General features: G+C 38.6%; 2 protein-coding genes across 6 annotated transcripts in view; one reads left to right on the top strand and one right to left on the bottom strand.

The window, feature by feature from the left end:
• Positions 1 to 584: 584 nt before the first annotated feature.
• On the bottom strand, positions 585 to 8,568 carry LOC307030713 (anterior gradient protein 3-like). The gene is made up of 8 exons (XM_079667320.1): positions 8,480 to 8,568; positions 7,887 to 8,004; positions 7,423 to 7,486; positions 6,673 to 6,725; positions 2,456 to 2,532; positions 2,182 to 2,245; positions 1,622 to 1,705; positions 585 to 737 (listed from the first exon to the last, which is right to left on the bottom strand). The coding sequence occupies exons 2-8, from the start codon at positions 7,981 to 7,983 to the stop codon at positions 685 to 687; spliced, it is 492 nt and encodes a 163-aa protein (XP_079523446.1). The 5' UTR covers positions 7,984 to 8,004; positions 8,480 to 8,568; the 3' UTR covers positions 585 to 684.
• Positions 8,569 to 9,612: 1,044 nt separating this feature from the next.
• The window catches only part of traf3ip1 (TNF receptor-associated factor 3 interacting protein 1), a 32,798-nt gene continuing 26,426 nt past the window's right edge, over positions 9,613 to 15,984 (top strand). For 2 of the 5 annotated variants that reach the window (XM_079667315.1, XM_079667316.1), the window contains exons 1-2: positions 9,613 to 9,862; positions 12,157 to 12,225. In XM_079667315.1, coding sequence (XP_079523441.1) covers positions 9,740 to 9,862; positions 12,157 to 12,225 — 192 coding nt within the window. In that variant the 5' untranslated portion in view covers positions 9,613 to 9,739. Of the gene's footprint in view, positions 9,863 to 12,156; positions 12,226 to 13,596; positions 13,801 to 14,778; positions 15,583 to 15,984 lie in introns of those variants that run through there. The other 3 variants (XM_079667317.1, XM_079667319.1, XM_079667318.1) reach the window with 3 other exon arrangements.

The following is a 15,984-nucleotide window of genomic DNA, read 5'->3' as shown; positions in this document are numbered from 1 at the left end:
TCATTAAGGACCATTAAACAAGAGTAAAACGAATACACATATGCAACAACACCATGATGCTCTTCTTGTATCAGATGTTTGGGGAACATGCAGTAGAATACACTCCTCTAAAAGGAGAATAAACTGCAGTCAATGCATGATTACACAGTTGATTGTAAATGGTATGATACACATTGTATTAGTTTAGCTTATGCTCTAAATATAAACACAATTTCACTTATATATTCAGCATTCATTAATTAATTATATTCAGCATAATATGCTTGAATACATTCATAAGCACTGATGTGAGTTAAATTGAAATGAAGTCATAGGATATTAGACATCTTTATTACACTGACCTCTAGTGTTTAAAACATGCCAGTACTTTTAATTACTTTTAGGTTCAATACATTACTAGTTAATATCCACTGAAAATAAAAATAATTTCAAAATGTGGTTTCCAATGTGTCCTTTTGACATGTTATTTATGTTGAAATATAAGTAAAAAAGTAGGAATGATGGCATTTAAAAAATATGAAAATGAAAATCCCAATGTTCTATTGACACAATTACTATGGGTTAAAAAAAAAGAGAGACAATAATTGTTGTTACTTTAGTTTTATTGTGCTCTGCGGAGCATGTAAACGTGTCAGTGCTGACCCCTGAGCAGTTTGCCAGTATGACTGGAGGATGGAGAAGCTGTTAGAGTTCAGTGTGCGGCACCAACTTTTTGGCTTTCCTCATGTTTTCAGCCACTGTTGAAAAAAAAGAGAACAAATGAGAACAAAGAACTTTACTCCTTTTTTCTGACAAAAACCTCACAGCCAAATAATTTTTTTAACTAAAACAATAAGGACTATCACTTTTATTATAAATGTCTCATCAACACATTACTGCATTGGAATGTAAGATAGTACATGTACTCATGAACCCCAGAGGATGAATCCTATAACTTGAGTGATTTCCTGAGCTTCCCACTAGTCTTAGCAACAGGTTGAAGTTTCCCTGAGTAAAATATCCCAGCTTCTACTATTTGGCTTGGGAAAGAATTTGGTTTAGATATTCACATTCCACAGAGGATGAATCTGAATAACTTGAATGTACCAATGCATTTATTTCCAGCACCATCTGTATTTCAAATGTTTAACTTAGTTGTTGGCCACATGCACGGCCGTCCCTGACCTATTTGCTGTCCTAGTCAATATTTGTGCGCTCGCTAACATTAGCCTTAAACTAAAATATACAGCCCTCAAGTATCAGAGCAACTCTGGGTGAAATATTTCCATTACCAGAGGAGGGTTATAGGTCTCAAAATTATGCTTATATGTATTAACTATATACCTGCATGAGAAACCATATGACCCCTTATTTAAACAGTTTAACAGAAAGTTTAATATTAATTAACAGATAGACTTTTTTTCTCAAATTTTAAAAATAAATTCACTTTTGATCTCATCTAAAAAAAATCACATGTGGCCCTAATCCAGCTCAATACAATAAAGATGTTTAGAACATGTAAAAGCAGAAAACTTGGACGGATGATGTTAATACATAATAGGGGCTAAGCCTGTCTTCACAGTGACGGGTGAGGAGTGCAGCCTTCCCCCCCACCCCCCAGAAACAGCGGACAGTAACTCACAGACTTTCATGTCTCCAGGCTCGTAGGCGTAGGCGAGGTTTCTGTACCTTCCTACAATGTTGGTGCGCACTGTCAGAGATGGATCTGCAGTGAGAGTGAAAATAATGTGATACAGGTGACACGTGTCCGTTTCAGTGAGAAACCATGTGGTGAAATCTCTGGAGGAAAACTGAATCTAAAACTCCTAGTTTCCCCGACACTTCCCACACGATCATTAGGATACATAACTACTGAGTCTGTAAGCCCATATCCCTTTTCCTTTCATTAGTATCTGTTATACCCAAATCCTTTTTCTGCTAGACATAAAATCTGCTATGTGATTTTTTGTGTCTAAAAAATATGAAAATATCTGATACACTGGGACTCTCTTTGGGGTTGAGTTGTGTTGAGCTCATTAGAATGATGCCAGAGAGTTAAGAAAGGGAGAGCATTGTAAGTAAGTGTTGCTATTTGAAGACAGATTTAATTAAAAACCATAGAGAACATTCGTTATTTAAGATAACGGTCCAATTAGACTTAACATGTATGAATACATTGTATATTATGATGTCAGTTTTTACCAATAAAGAGGATCCTGGGAACATACTGGCCATCAGGGGCCAAATTCTTGTCCTCAGTCTCTACCTGTAAAATACATATATATGCAATCTAAGTCAACTTAAAGTGCTTTACTAAAAAACATTAAAAGTATTAAGATGTAAAGCAGAAGAAACCAATGTTCAAATAAGATTTAAATACTATGTTTTTTCTTGCAAAGAAAGTGTGCATAAAGTAATCTGCTGACACTTAATTCTAGATGCTATTCTTCAGTCATTTGAAGTATTATGTACTTACCAGCAGATTGAGCATGATGAAATCCTCTTTGGCCATTTTCTGGATAGTCTTATCAGCAGCAAAAGCCTTCTTCAGTGCTGTAAAAAACATTTGGATGGCAAACCTTTTATCTATTTAATTTATTGTATCTTTTCAAACTGCATAGGCCCACTTAGAGAACATTGGTATTTCTAATAATTTTTTAATCAAGCCATAATCAAGGAAGGAACACTGATAAGGATTCATTCGGAAAACTATTTAAAAATATATAGTTTTAGACCTCAGTTAGAATGAGTATTCAATAAATCTTTATAAAAATAATTAATTTGCATGCCATTGCTATAAAAAGTCAAAAAAGGAGTACATATTGTACATGTGGTAATGTCAGTTATTCAAATGTCAGTTATCACAGTTTGTGTTAATAAACTTCTGGCCTTTTGTACTTTTTGACAGTTAGTCAAGTCAGGAACAAGTTTTGCAGGTTGGATTTACAGAGCCTCCATGTCCTCTGGAGCGCTGACTCCATCGGATAGTTTTTACCAAAAGCTGATGTTTCATGGCACGAAATGCGCTCTCCCGTTTGCCCTATTTACTCTGGACTCGCTAATATCGAAGGATTGGAGCAGCCCCGCCCCCCCGAGGAGCGACGCGTCCAGAGCCCATGTGAAAAAATCATCTTCCAGACTGTTAATATTGTTACTGCTACTACTCTCTGGTAACGTTAACATTAACCCTGGTCCTGAGTGTTTCTCTGCTTCCTTGCATAATTTGCCAACTCCGAATGAGTTTAGCTGTAGGCAAGGATTGGGTTTTCTGCATGTTAATGCTAGAAGCCTAGTGCCCAAATTAGATGTTTTCAAGACCTGGTTTTTAGTTGCTAAACCTGATATTGTTGTAGTTTCTGAAACCTGGTTAAAACCGTCTGTCACTGACACTGTTATTCACATTGATGGATATAATGTATTCAGAACGGATCGTAAGGGCAGAGCTGGTGGTGTTGCAATATACACTGCTGAGAAACTACAGTGCTCAGTCCTTCACTCAATTTCAATTCCAAGGCAATTTGAGTTGCTAGCAGTCCAAATAACTATAGCAAATGCTCCTCTCACTGTTATTGGCTGTTATAGGCCTCCATCGGCCATCATGGATGCAACTACTAGCCTTACTGAATTGTTGTCTATGTTTTCTTCTGAAATCATATTAATGGGTGATTTAAATTGGGACTGGTTGAGTGATAAATCTTCACAGTTTAAGCAGGTTTGTGATTCTTTGAACTTAACTCAGCTTATTGATAGTCCCACTAGAATAAACCCTGCCAAACCCAATAACGATACCCTTATAGATGTCATTCTAACAAATGCAGCTCATAAGTATGTGTCTGTTGGTGTTTTTCCTAATGATATCAGTGACCATTGCACTATTGCTTGCGTTAGGAGCACTAAGTTGCTCAAAGCCAAGGGCCTTATTGTCCTCAGGCGCTGCTTCAAACACTTCTCTGAGCAGGCTTTCCTACACGATCTGGCGGAGGTTAAATGGCACTTCATAGCGTTAATTCCATCTGTTGATGTTGCCGTCCAATTTTTTATTGATCACTTTTTATCGATTATTAATAGACATGCCCCCCTTAGAAAATTCAGAGTCAAGAATAGGAACACTCCATGGTTTACTAGAGAACTATCTGATCTAATTCATGATCGAAATAAGCGATGGTCTTTAGCTAGAAAGTCTAACATTAGTGATGACTGGCTTCTTTTTCGTGTCCTCAGAAATAAATGTTCAGCCCTTATTAAAAAAGCTAAAACTGATTACTATCTGAGCTTAACCACTGATTGTTTTAATGACCATTCTAAGTTCTGGAAAACAATTAAATCACTTCAGAACAAGAAAGTTTCTAGTTTCCCACAAAAATTGAAGGTCAGTGATTATTTTATTTCAGATTCAGATGGTATGTCTAATGCTTTTAATGCTCACTTCAAAAAGGCTGGTCACATTTTTGATGAGCAAAGTCATGACTCTCTAAATGGTCGTACTCACAGCCCTAGTCAAGAGATGAGCTCCCCTGTTTTTGATTTTTCTTCTTTCTCGGTCTCTGAAGTCTTACAGGGTTTGCACTCAATTGATCCTAAAAAGTCTGCCGGGCCTGACGGCCTCGACCCATTCTTTTTAAAAATTGCAGCTCAGATTATAGCACAACCAGTAACTGATATTTTTAATCTCTCCCTGTCCACTCACACACTGCCAGCTCTGTGGAAGCAAGCTCTGGTATCGCCCCTCTTGAAAGCTGGTGATCCCACTGAGTTAAATAATTATCGTCCTATCTCAAATCTTTCTGTGTTATCAAAGATTCTTGAGTCCCTAGTTTCTACTCAGCTAAAACTTTTTTTAAATTCACACAACATCCTTAACCCTATGCAATCTGGATTCAGATCAAAGCACAGTACTGTGACTGCCAGTCTGAAAGTCTTAGATGATATCAAGTCTGCTTTGGATAACAAATCTGTTTGTGTTGCATTGTTTATTGACCTAGCCAAAGCATTTGATACTGTAGATCACCACATTATGTCTAATGTTATGTTGGTGTCTCGTTTCGGTCATAATGCCATTTGTTGGTTTCAGAGTTATCTAACTGACCGTACTCAATGCGTCAGGTTGGATAGCACTGTCTCTGACCCTGTCACCTTGGAGAAGGGCGTTCCACAGGGCTCTATTTTGGGGCCTTTGCTCTTTTTATTATATGTAAACAATATTTGTAATCAGATGCAATTTTCTACCTATCATATGTATGCTGATGACACTATTGTATATTCATGTGCTCCTTCTCTGGACATGGCCGTTTCCAATTTAAAATCTGATTTTATCACGCTGCAGCATGCACTTCTTGATTCCAAACTGCTTTTGAACAGTAAGAAAACCAAAGCAATGATTTTTGCTCCCAAGTCAGCGTCCTCTTGCCTCTCCATTGACACCCTTGATGGCGTCTCTGTTGAGTTTGTTGATATCTACAAATATCTTGGCTTTTGGTTGGACAGTAATCTGAACTTCAAACGCCATATCGAAGTTCTAACAAAGAAATTGAAATTCAGTCTTGGCTTCCTTTACAGACTTAAATGTTGTTTTTCAACTTCATCCCGTAAAAGGTTGGTCTCTGGCTTATTCCTGTCCCAGCTGGACTACGGTGACACCATTTATAGATTTGCCTGTCCCACTGTCTTGGCCAAACTTGACCCACTCTACCATGCTGCACTGCGTTATATATCAAATGCACCCTATAGGACTCATCATTGCACACTGTATAGCCTAACTGGATGGTCCTCACTCACTATGCGTAGGATGCAGCATTGGTTTTTATTAATGTATAAAGCCATTTTAGGAAATCTTCCACTCTACATATGTGCCAGATTTGCTCCAGTTTGTGACTTTTACAACCTCAGATCCAGTGCCTTGATACGGTTCCAGGTTCCTGCTGTGCGGACTGAGGCTGGAAAAAGGAGTCTCTTTTATTATGGTCCTTGGTCTTGGAATGACCTTCAATCACGCCTCAAACTGACGGCACTTGTTTCTATAGCCTGTTTTAAATGGAAGTTATCAGAAGTCCTTACCACCAGCTGCTCTTGCAGTAATAAGTAGTGCCTTTCTTACTGTCCTAATGTGCACAATGTAGTAACTGCTTTTTTTCGTCTTTTGTTTTCTTAGTTATGTTCTCTGTATTTTATATGTTTGTGTTATGTGTTATGTGTAACGTTGCTGCCTTCTTGGCCAGGTCAGCATTGTAAATGAGATTTTATCTCAATGCTTTTTATCTGGTTAAATAAAGGTTAAATAAAATAAATAAATAGTTTTCTTACCAGAGGTTACACAACAATTATTTACAAATGTAAGATATGATGATCACTGGTATGTTCAGGCGTTCAAAGGCAGGCTGTAAGATATTTGTACCTCAGACCTGAGGACAATAAAAGCCAGGTTTTGCCCTGTACTGTAGGTAGTCTTTGTGGTTTATGTGTTAATAAAACACCAGTGGAGACTTCCATTGAGGCTACACCCAGGACACCAGCTCCGTGATTAATGGATAGGACTCAAATCTGTGTGCATTGCCTACTTGGCAGGTACATAGGAATGCACCCATTGTGTTCCCTGTGAAACCAAGCCCAAACCTGGCATCAAAAAGACAGTTCAGATATGCTTTGTAGTTTTACGTCCATATTTTCAGATGTTATAAAGCAGAGTGAGTGAAGTACCTTGACTGTGCGGGCAGTTCAGATGATGATGGATGACCATCAGAGGCTTCACACTGTGTGGGGGGGGGGGGGGGGTAAATCACAGATAAACAAATTCCTCAACACAATGAGCACAATGATGGGTGTGATGCAGTGTGACACAACATAATCCCTCTGAAATCAAAGTCCTAATGCCAGATTTAATAAGAAAAATAGCATGTGTTAATAATACCTATTATCAAGCTTCAGTTTATCGAGGTGTCCCATTTCACATATCTCCATTATGTCTTATGATTGTACTATTTTTTAAACATGTGAATAAATAAAATGATGATGATATGATACAATAATCAGATGTAGTTTTGCATTATACAATATGTTATCCCCAACTTAAGGTCACCTCTTAATGCTTGTGTGAGCATCAGGATGAAAATAAAGTTCTGTCATGGATTGCATATAACATGTGGTACAGTATTTACAAAAGTATTAAACAATTGAAACATACAGTACATTTAAGAACATCAAAAACTTTAAATATATCAAATAATATTCAATATATCAAAGAATCTTCAATATATATAAATATATATATATCAGTATTTTTAGGAGCTGTAGGAATACGTTGCGTATGCGTCATTAAGACAATGCACATTAAGAAATTAAAGTTAACACATTTCTCATATATGTTTACATTCTGTTCTAACTGCCAAAACTCATATCCAAACAGAGTCAACAGATATGTAAGGATGTTATCAAGGTGCAGAGTCTTACCTTAGACCTGCATTGAAAAGACCTTCTTCATAATTTTTCACCCAGCGAATATTTAATCCCCATCCTGCAGGTTAAAAACAGTGATGAATGCATTCTGCATACGACTATCATTCATTACATTATTACAATATGATATTGAATCTCTTTAAAGGGGCCCTGTTACGCCTTTTGGGGTTTTCCCTATCCCCTACCAATCAGAGCAGACTGGGCTCTGGTTTCAGAAAGAGGGTGAAAAGAGGTGCTGCAGCACAGGCGGTATGACCTTTTTGAACATTAAAGCATGTAAACATGTAGAGGCTTAGAATACAAATATGAAGCTGAGAATGAGCATAATATAGGGCCCCTTTAATGACAACTACAATTTGCAATATTAAAAGTGCCTTAATACTTAACTAATTTGTTGTATTGATTCAACCACTATTGGAAAGGAAGCAACCACTGAAAAACCAAGCAGGTTAACCCACCTCTTGCTAAAGACTCATTCTTCGTTTTCCTGTGCTTCTGTTCTCCAGCACTGGCACAGAGACCAATGAACAAAGCGAATAAGACCAAACGAAGCATCACTTCCTGTCCTTAAGAGAACTGCAATGAAAGAAAGAAAAAAAATAGATTACATTTAATAATATGTTCCTTTAAATATTGGCTGTTCAGCTTTGCAATATCAACTCACTAAACCAGCTTGACAAGGCTGGTACTCAAAGAGCTGTAGAAGAAGTTGCGAACAGTTCAGAATTAAAACTTAAAATCATATATTTGTACAACTTCTTCACAGTATTTTTACACTGTTGATTTACTGACTGACCAAGCCTTTGTATTTGTTTGAGCTAAAACTGATACATTGTATCACCCTAACCCTAACCCTAACCCTATCTCAATAAATTCAACTTAAAAAACACAAGTAGTAGTATTTAACCAGTCACTTAAAAATATACAACCTTTTTTTAGTCAGTATCATGCCTGAGAACCATTGTTTTTTAAGAAAATACTTTGGTAGTCTAAAGGGAAATGGTCATTCCAGTCTCTCTGTCACCTAAGTCATATATATTCGGATTCTTACCTTGACAGCGTGAAGCAACAAGCACCTGTGAACACCACTTCAATATGCCTTCTCTTTTGTTGTGCCTTTTCTCCTTTAACTGAACTCGCCAAACTGGTATTTCAAATCTGTGTACTATAAATAAAGAAGACTAACAACTCACTCAATCAGACACATTATTTGAACTGTGGCTAAAACTTAGATTAATTAATTAATTCTGATGTGGTTATTGTGAAACACCACCTTTTTACATGCGGTCAGAAATAAGTAAGTAATACTGTAAATAAGGAAGCTACATTTAATTAAACTAGCAGTGAATTTATGTTACATTTAATAACTTTAATCTGGGACAATGTCTCTTGAGTTTCATTTGATAGAAAAAGGCTATTATTGATGTTTTGTGTTCTATACTTATACCGATTTGTTCTCATCTTTCAAGAAAGATATGAACTTGGTTTCTAATTCTCCCACAGTTATTTTTCCCATTCGACAAATTTCATTAACAAGATTCTGTCATTGTGAGTTAATTAGATTTTTATATATTCAATTGTGTTCAACTTCATTGTTCTTGTTTTAAGCCTACATTATGTATGTAGGCTACAGTATATGAAATGCAACAAGTGGAAATTACCCGTATGTGGCCTACACAATTTCTTGGCCTTTACAACTGATTCTGATTCTTCCAATATTTCTCATCCCTTCCCTAAACTACTGATCTCCTCTGATTGCTGACCCTGAACATATACATTGTCATTTATTCATGGGGTTTCAAAGGACATCCATCTTAAAAAGGCATTCTCAGCTTTCAAAAAACAGAGATGTTTTCTCATCCTCATCCTATTTTATTTTTGTTTCTGCCATCATGGTCAGTATGAAAGTGAGTTAATACCGCAATTGTTGCTTTTTTACCCTTGCTTTTCCTTCCTAAGGAAGCTCCCTTTGTTTATTAAATATTATTTCTCTAATTATCTACCTATCTGTCTGCCAGTCAGTCAGTCAGTCAGTCAGTCAGTCAGTCAGTCAGTCTGTCTGTCTGTCTGTGCTGCACTGCAGACTGCAGCTTTGTTGCAGTCAGATTGTTAGCTGTTGCTATGGACACAAGCAGTGCTTAGCAACCTGTAACCCTCCGAGCATGCGCAGTCTTCATTAATGATGCACTGCGGGATTGCAGAATATTGACATAGCAACCAGGCGACAGAGCCACCAGGTTTCTACACTCCGTACTTATTTTTGCTGTTTCCCCTGCATTCAAGCTTCTCATAAGTACTTTCGACCGCTGCCATGAATGCGGCGGTGGTTAAAAAGACCCAGGACACGCTGGGCAAAGTGATAAAGAAGCCGCCTCTCACGGAGAAACTGCTAAGCAAGCCGCCGTTTCGATACCTGCACGACATCTTCAGTGAGGTGAGACCAACATGCTATTGTTACGATAAGGTTAGCGAGGTAACATGTGTTTAACCTGCACCATGAGCCACTTTTGCAGTTAAAGTTAAAGTTATGAAAAGGCTATTGTCTACTGAATGTATGCCATTTCAAAACACATGCAAGCTAGCCGGTTAGCAGGCTAATACAGCGTTTGCATGAACTGTGCTAAGCAAGAAAGTTAGCTAACATTAACTTCGCAGTAGCTTTACACCTTTTGTGAAGCTACCAATCTCTCTGTCGTTATACATGAACGCTTTACCAAGCAGCTTAAACATTAAGGACCACAATGAACTAAGGAAATAGCTGCTAACGTTCACTAGCAATCAAATGTAAGGTTGCTTACAAAGTTATTAGTGGGTTAGCTAGTTTGCTAACTAGCCATGTCTACGGCATCATCTTGTTGCTAGGCACTTTCACGATTAGTTATCTAACCAGATACGACTGTGTTGGCTAAATGTGTCTGGTTCTTTGAATCCGTGAGGTTGAGATCATGGATGCTGAGCAGCTTATTGCAGCTGCGCTGTTTGATAACACTAAGGGTCACACAGAGCTATAATTAATCACCGTGTCATTGTATGTCATTAGATACATTTACTGCTGTTCTTGGATTGTTCCTATCTGCTTGTAAAAAGTGTATGTACACATACAGTATCTGAGCAAGCTACATCTAACCTAATTGCGTTTGTTGAGTGAAGTGATCTCTTTACCAAGCAGCTGTCGCTCTCAGGCACAAGCACAGGTCAGCTTCTACTAATCCTAAGCATTTGTTTTCATCTACGTAGTGTACAGATAAGAGGTGATAACTGCGTACTTTTATAATGCGTGATGAGGCTGTTTAACAGAGAGGCAAGGCTATGAGAATACATCTTGTGTTCAAAGGGTATTTGGTCAACAATATTTATCACAAATCCTTATTTAATTTGATTTTCTTCACAACAAAATTATAAAATGATTATAGGTAAAGGCCAAGTGTATTTTGCTGTATTTGCTTTTAAGAAAACCCCTCTTAGCTACACCCTATGTTGGGAACCACTAGTTTAGATCATTGAGAATAAACAAACATCGAAATCCCTAGCTAACATTTTCAGAAGAAGATTGTATGGTCATCTGATAATAAGGATTATTCAGCCTCTGATTAGCAATATTGCAGTTACAGTTAAAGGTGGGGTAGGTAAGTTTGAGAAACCGGCTCGAGAGAACTTTTTGTTATATTCCATGGAATGCTCTTATCCCGATAGCAATGAATATCTTAAGTGCTTTGACAAAAAATCCATTTAAAAATAGGCTTGTTTGAGACGAGCTGCGGCTCGCCTCGAAAGTAGACGAGGGTAGCCGATCGCAGCCGGGGGAGGTCTCAAAAAGCTCGCCTGAAGTCCGACAGCTCGGAGTCGGCTTCTTCTTCTTCTTCTTCTTCTTCTTCTTCTTCTTCTTCTTCTTCTTCTTCTTCTTCTTCTTCACAGCATATATACACAGCAGCCTGTGAGCAGTATTAACAGTTTGTGTGAATATGCTAAGATATATAAAGTATGAAAACGGTAAGCAGTGCAAGTATAGTATAAAAATATATAGATATTAATTTCATGATGATAAACATTATGGAACAATGATGAAAAATGTGAATGGAAGTGGTGAGGTAAAGCTGACACAAAACAACAACAACAAACTTTTGTCGAGCCAATTGGAGAGTTTCATCACCAACACGTTGTAAAAACCACCAATGAGCGCTCAGCTCGAGATACCAGCGAGTCGTTTCCCCATCAAGCATTTTGCTTCCGCAACCCGTGGAGAGAAACTGCGCCGCATCGCCGCGCCTCGCTCTCAAGGCTGCAGGCGTCTTTGTCCCGCGAGATTTCAACGTCTCATGTAGGCGAGCATCCAGAGCAAGTCGGACAAAATGACTAACCATCAGGCAACGCACTAGCAAGACGTTGATCGCAACTGCGCAGGTTTCGCTTGTCTCAAACAAGCCTTTTGTCATCTGTGGAAGCCGTAGTACTGTAAAAAGCACGACCAATCATTTTAGCCGGCCCGGCTAAAATAACTGGATGGCCTACCTGCCTGTCAGCCTTCCATCTGTGCACAAACTTATCTCGTGCCCAGTGTTCGTGTGTGTTGGAGGAGGGGCTCTGTAAGGAAGTGGCAGATTTGTTCCTGCTGTGTATTTTCAAATTCTAGCGCACTCGAGCTGGTTTCTTCAAAATTACCTACCCCACCTTTTAATATTGCAAATTATCTTCAAACTGAATGACACTTTTATATCTCACCACTTTCAGGTCATCAAGTCCACTGGTTTTATGAAAGGTCTGTATGGAGAAAATGAAATGAAGTCAGATAATGTTAAGGTAAGTTGACCACACTTTGTCGACCTGTTTTATTGTTCCCATCATTCTTTTCTCTCTGTAAATGTGCTTTCTTGGCACAGACTTTGCATTTTTGTCTTGAGCCACAGCCTTATTGTTTATGCGATCACCTGTGTGTTACATGGACAGTCTGAGTGTGTCTGTGTGGGAGTAATTCTACCCGCTCCTTTTTCTCACTGAGTGAGAGGATCTGGCAGGACATGAATGCAGAATGGTCAGAAATCAAGTCTGCTTTTAGAGAGCTGCTGACCCAAAACTAATGCTACATACTGAGGCTCCGTTTACACGAAAACGAACTGAATTCGATATCAAAAAAGTATTCCGTCCACACGGAATTGGCTCAAGAAACGTGTCCGTCCACTAGGGCTGTACCCGAATATTGGTTCGTTGGAGTAATATTCGGGTTTCAATTTCGTTATTCGGATATTCATTTTGTTTGTTTTTTCGTTTTTAAAAAAAAATAGAATTTATTGAAATCTCCAATATCAACGTAAGAGCTTGTTCGGGGGGTGCTAACACTTAACCATAAACATTATCGTTTACTTTCTCCGTCTTTTTATGTGGATATTACTTTTCTCCGTTAATCTTCCTGTCAACAGCGCTACATTTCCTTCAAAATAAAAGCATGTCCATAAATAGGAAGCCAAGCCAAATTACACTTAAGACATATACAACTGCAACGAAAGTAACAAACACAATGCGATATCCTTTTCAATTTCAAAGAACACAAATTGGGTTAATAACTATAACACAACAATACTGTAGACAGTACAGTAATACTGTAACAAAATGAATGCCGTGAATACACCAAAATACACGTGTTGAAGCGGTTCACTGCTGATTACAGCTCCTTCTGTAAAAGGCAGGTGCACCGCACCCACTGCCACTAACTCTAAGCCTCCCGAGCAGGACGTTCTCCCCAGTAGTCCACCAGCAGATGAAAAACAACCACCTCTCTGCCTCTTCCAAGGGACGAGGGAACAGTGCGGGGGGGGGGGGGGGGGGGGGCTACTGGAGGGATACCGGGACCCATAGCCGCGGGAACCCCCTGTTGGCAAGTGGTGTACATTTGAAAAACTGAGTGACCACCTACATAAAAATGAATAAACTACATAAAATAGTTATGATTTTACTTAAAATAAAATGTGCTGTATACATTAGCATATAATAGTCATAGTATATATTTGTATCAGTCAGGTGGCTTGAATTTATTTTCTAAATAAAATCAGAGTCATCTAGGTCGTGGGATAGTGACGTAATTGACGCGACACACACACTGCAGAGTGACAACTTTCTAGAATGGCGCAAAAAAGGATTTGGGATTTTTTTCCTCCAACAAACAACCCAATAAAAAGAGTGGACCACCAGCTACTCCTCAGCCCACCACCTCTACAACTAGAGTAATATCACACAGAAGAGACTGACACATCTGACTTTGATGCATGTCCATAGTAACATTTTGGACAATGTGGATGTATCTGCTCTAATGAGGGTATTCATTAGTGCCACCCCAGAGAGGAAGGCTACATTTAGAGTTTTGTGAAGCCCCAACACAAGGTAAGACGATATTTTCCTTTAATGCTGCTGCCACTGTGCAGTGTTTTGCCTTGTCAATCAGTTAAAATTTAATTCATAGTTTTATTAATATTGTAAATAATATGTTCTGACTATTTGTAATGTTATGTAGGTTTGTAAGACCCATAGTTAGCATGTGGGCATGTGCAGCTGTTGCTAAGTGATGTAGGTCTAATGGTTTATTAAGCCTAACAGTTAAGGCGAGACAGGTGAATAGGGTAATTTTTTTTAACTTAAAGATATCAGCTAGACATTTCTACAGTTAATTACCTACAATAAGGCAATTGTTTATTGTATTACAAGTTTTCTGAATACGCAAATGAAATGAGCCATTATCTCATTAAATTTGCGCATATTTTAACACATTTCAGGAACCAAAATCTGAACTTTGGATAAAGCCAGGTTCAAAATTCTCCTTTCATTTTGTAGTCATATTAGCATCTAAGGTTTTTACAGAAGGGATTCTGGATATCTCTTTTTATCACTCCATAAATCAGAAAATACTGTCAACAGCCCTGAAATATCAATTTTAGCCATGTTTCTAGGTATAAAATCTTAATTCAGGCTATGAATGACATATGAACAAACCCTTCTGTAAAAGCCTTCATAATATTGATAGGAATATAACTGGAAGTTTTGGTGTATGTAAGTGCAACTGAAGTGGACATTTCGGACTCAGAGTAGCAGAAAAAACTCATTTTGAGAAAACGACCTTTAAAGATTGCAGTGTGGCTCTAGCTAAACCCTCCTGTTCTTTGAATGACAGTTTGCGCCTCGACGCACTCCGTGAAGGTATTTCATGTTCGGGGTCATTTGTTTTTTGTATAATCTTGCTTCGTGCAAGTGACAATTGTTGTTGTCTTCTCAGTGAACGTTTTTTTCGCCGTTCTTTTTGCCATTTTGAGATTTACATTTCTAGCGGAAAGCTAACCAGGAAGTGTTTTAGCACACCACGTGACGCATCTGAACGAATCACGTTGTCAGAAGTTGACACCAGCCAATGAGATTTTGTTTCTTGGTTTAAGACCCTTTTGTACTTTGCTGATACAAAGGAAATGACCATATTTGGATCTGATGAGATTGTGCAGGAGAGACGGAGCTTTCCAACGATACTTCTGATGACATGGTGCAAACAGCGGTCGCGGTACTTTATGTTAAATTAGAATGCTAACTTTTGGTGAATTTACGAGAAATATACAGACGAAAATAGACAAACTATAGTAAAATAAACACTTAAATGTGTATTTTGTACATTTTCCTTCCAAAAGCCTGAAAGAAAACATATTATGGAATCAAAATAGCACAACATCTCAACATTTACCAGTGCATGAAAAACGATGTTTTTTGCCTGCCGTGTCTCGCCTTTAACAAACAATTTATGCGGCTCGTATCGTTGACAGCCGTTTTGGCAGCACCCCCTGAGCAAAATGACTTCCCGCGGCTATGCCGGGACCTGGCTCGAAACACTCGGAACACTGTTGTTGTTGTTGTTGTTGGCGAAACACATCAGGAATGACGTGGGGGTGACCAGGAGAGGCGGGGCTATGGCGTATATGGCGCACACACGGAGCCGTTTGACCCCCAGAGCGTGCCGTCCGCAGATCTACCCACCTTGGGAGCCGTTATCGTTTGAGGGGGCCGTTTCCGTGTTTCTGTCGTGTGAACAAACCGTCCATACGATAGAGAACCCTAGCGGATACAACCCGTTCCGTCTCCGTGTAAACGTGGCCTCAGATGCTAGGCTCTGTCATTGTTTGAAACTAGGTGACTGTATTAAGTTATTATACATTTGTAGTTGTTGCATTTTAAATCTAACACCAATCATAATGTCCCTCTGCAATCTCTTCTAGAAGTTGCAACTAGTTTTTTACAAGAGTAAGTAGGGATGGGTACCGAGCCCCGGTATTAAACGGGCCCCGGGGCTGAATTATTAAAGACCGTGGTACCGTTAAGCTCTGATGTTAGCGGTCTTTTTATCGGTACTGGAGACATGTAAAAAATATGTCATATCATGTATTATTGCTACACAAACATTATATTGCAGTTTTAGTGTCGCCAACTCCGTTTCTAACATGCAAAAAGACTGCAAAACGCTTTATGATTATTTTTAGTATTTTCGATCTCTCTCCCCCGCCTGCTTGCGAGGGGCCGGGGGACTTTACACAT

This window comes from Notothenia rossii (assembly GCF_949606895.1).
Source record: "Notothenia rossii genome assembly, chromosome: 2".
Taxonomy (NCBI): Eukaryota; Metazoa; Chordata; class Actinopteri; order Perciformes; family Nototheniidae; genus Notothenia; species Notothenia rossii.
The sequence above is the reverse complement of the archived record's forward strand: the minus strand, read 5'-3'. Positions and strand labels throughout refer to the sequence as shown.

Excerpts from the sequence above, each read along its gene's own strand:
- LOC307030713 (XM_079667320.1), bottom strand. The coding sequence starts at position 7,983 with ATGCTTCGTTTGGTCTTATTCGCTTTGTTCATTGGTCTCTGTGCCAGT. Across the intron at positions 2,533-6,672 it reads GAACTGCCCGCACAGTCAAG|CACTGAAGAAGGCTTTTGCT; the intron begins GTACTTCACTCA and ends TGTTTTTTACAG. Across the intron at positions 1,706-2,181 it reads TCCCAGGATCCTCTTTATTG|ATCCATCTCTGACAGTGCGC; the intron begins GTAAAAACTGAC and ends CTCTCACTGCAG.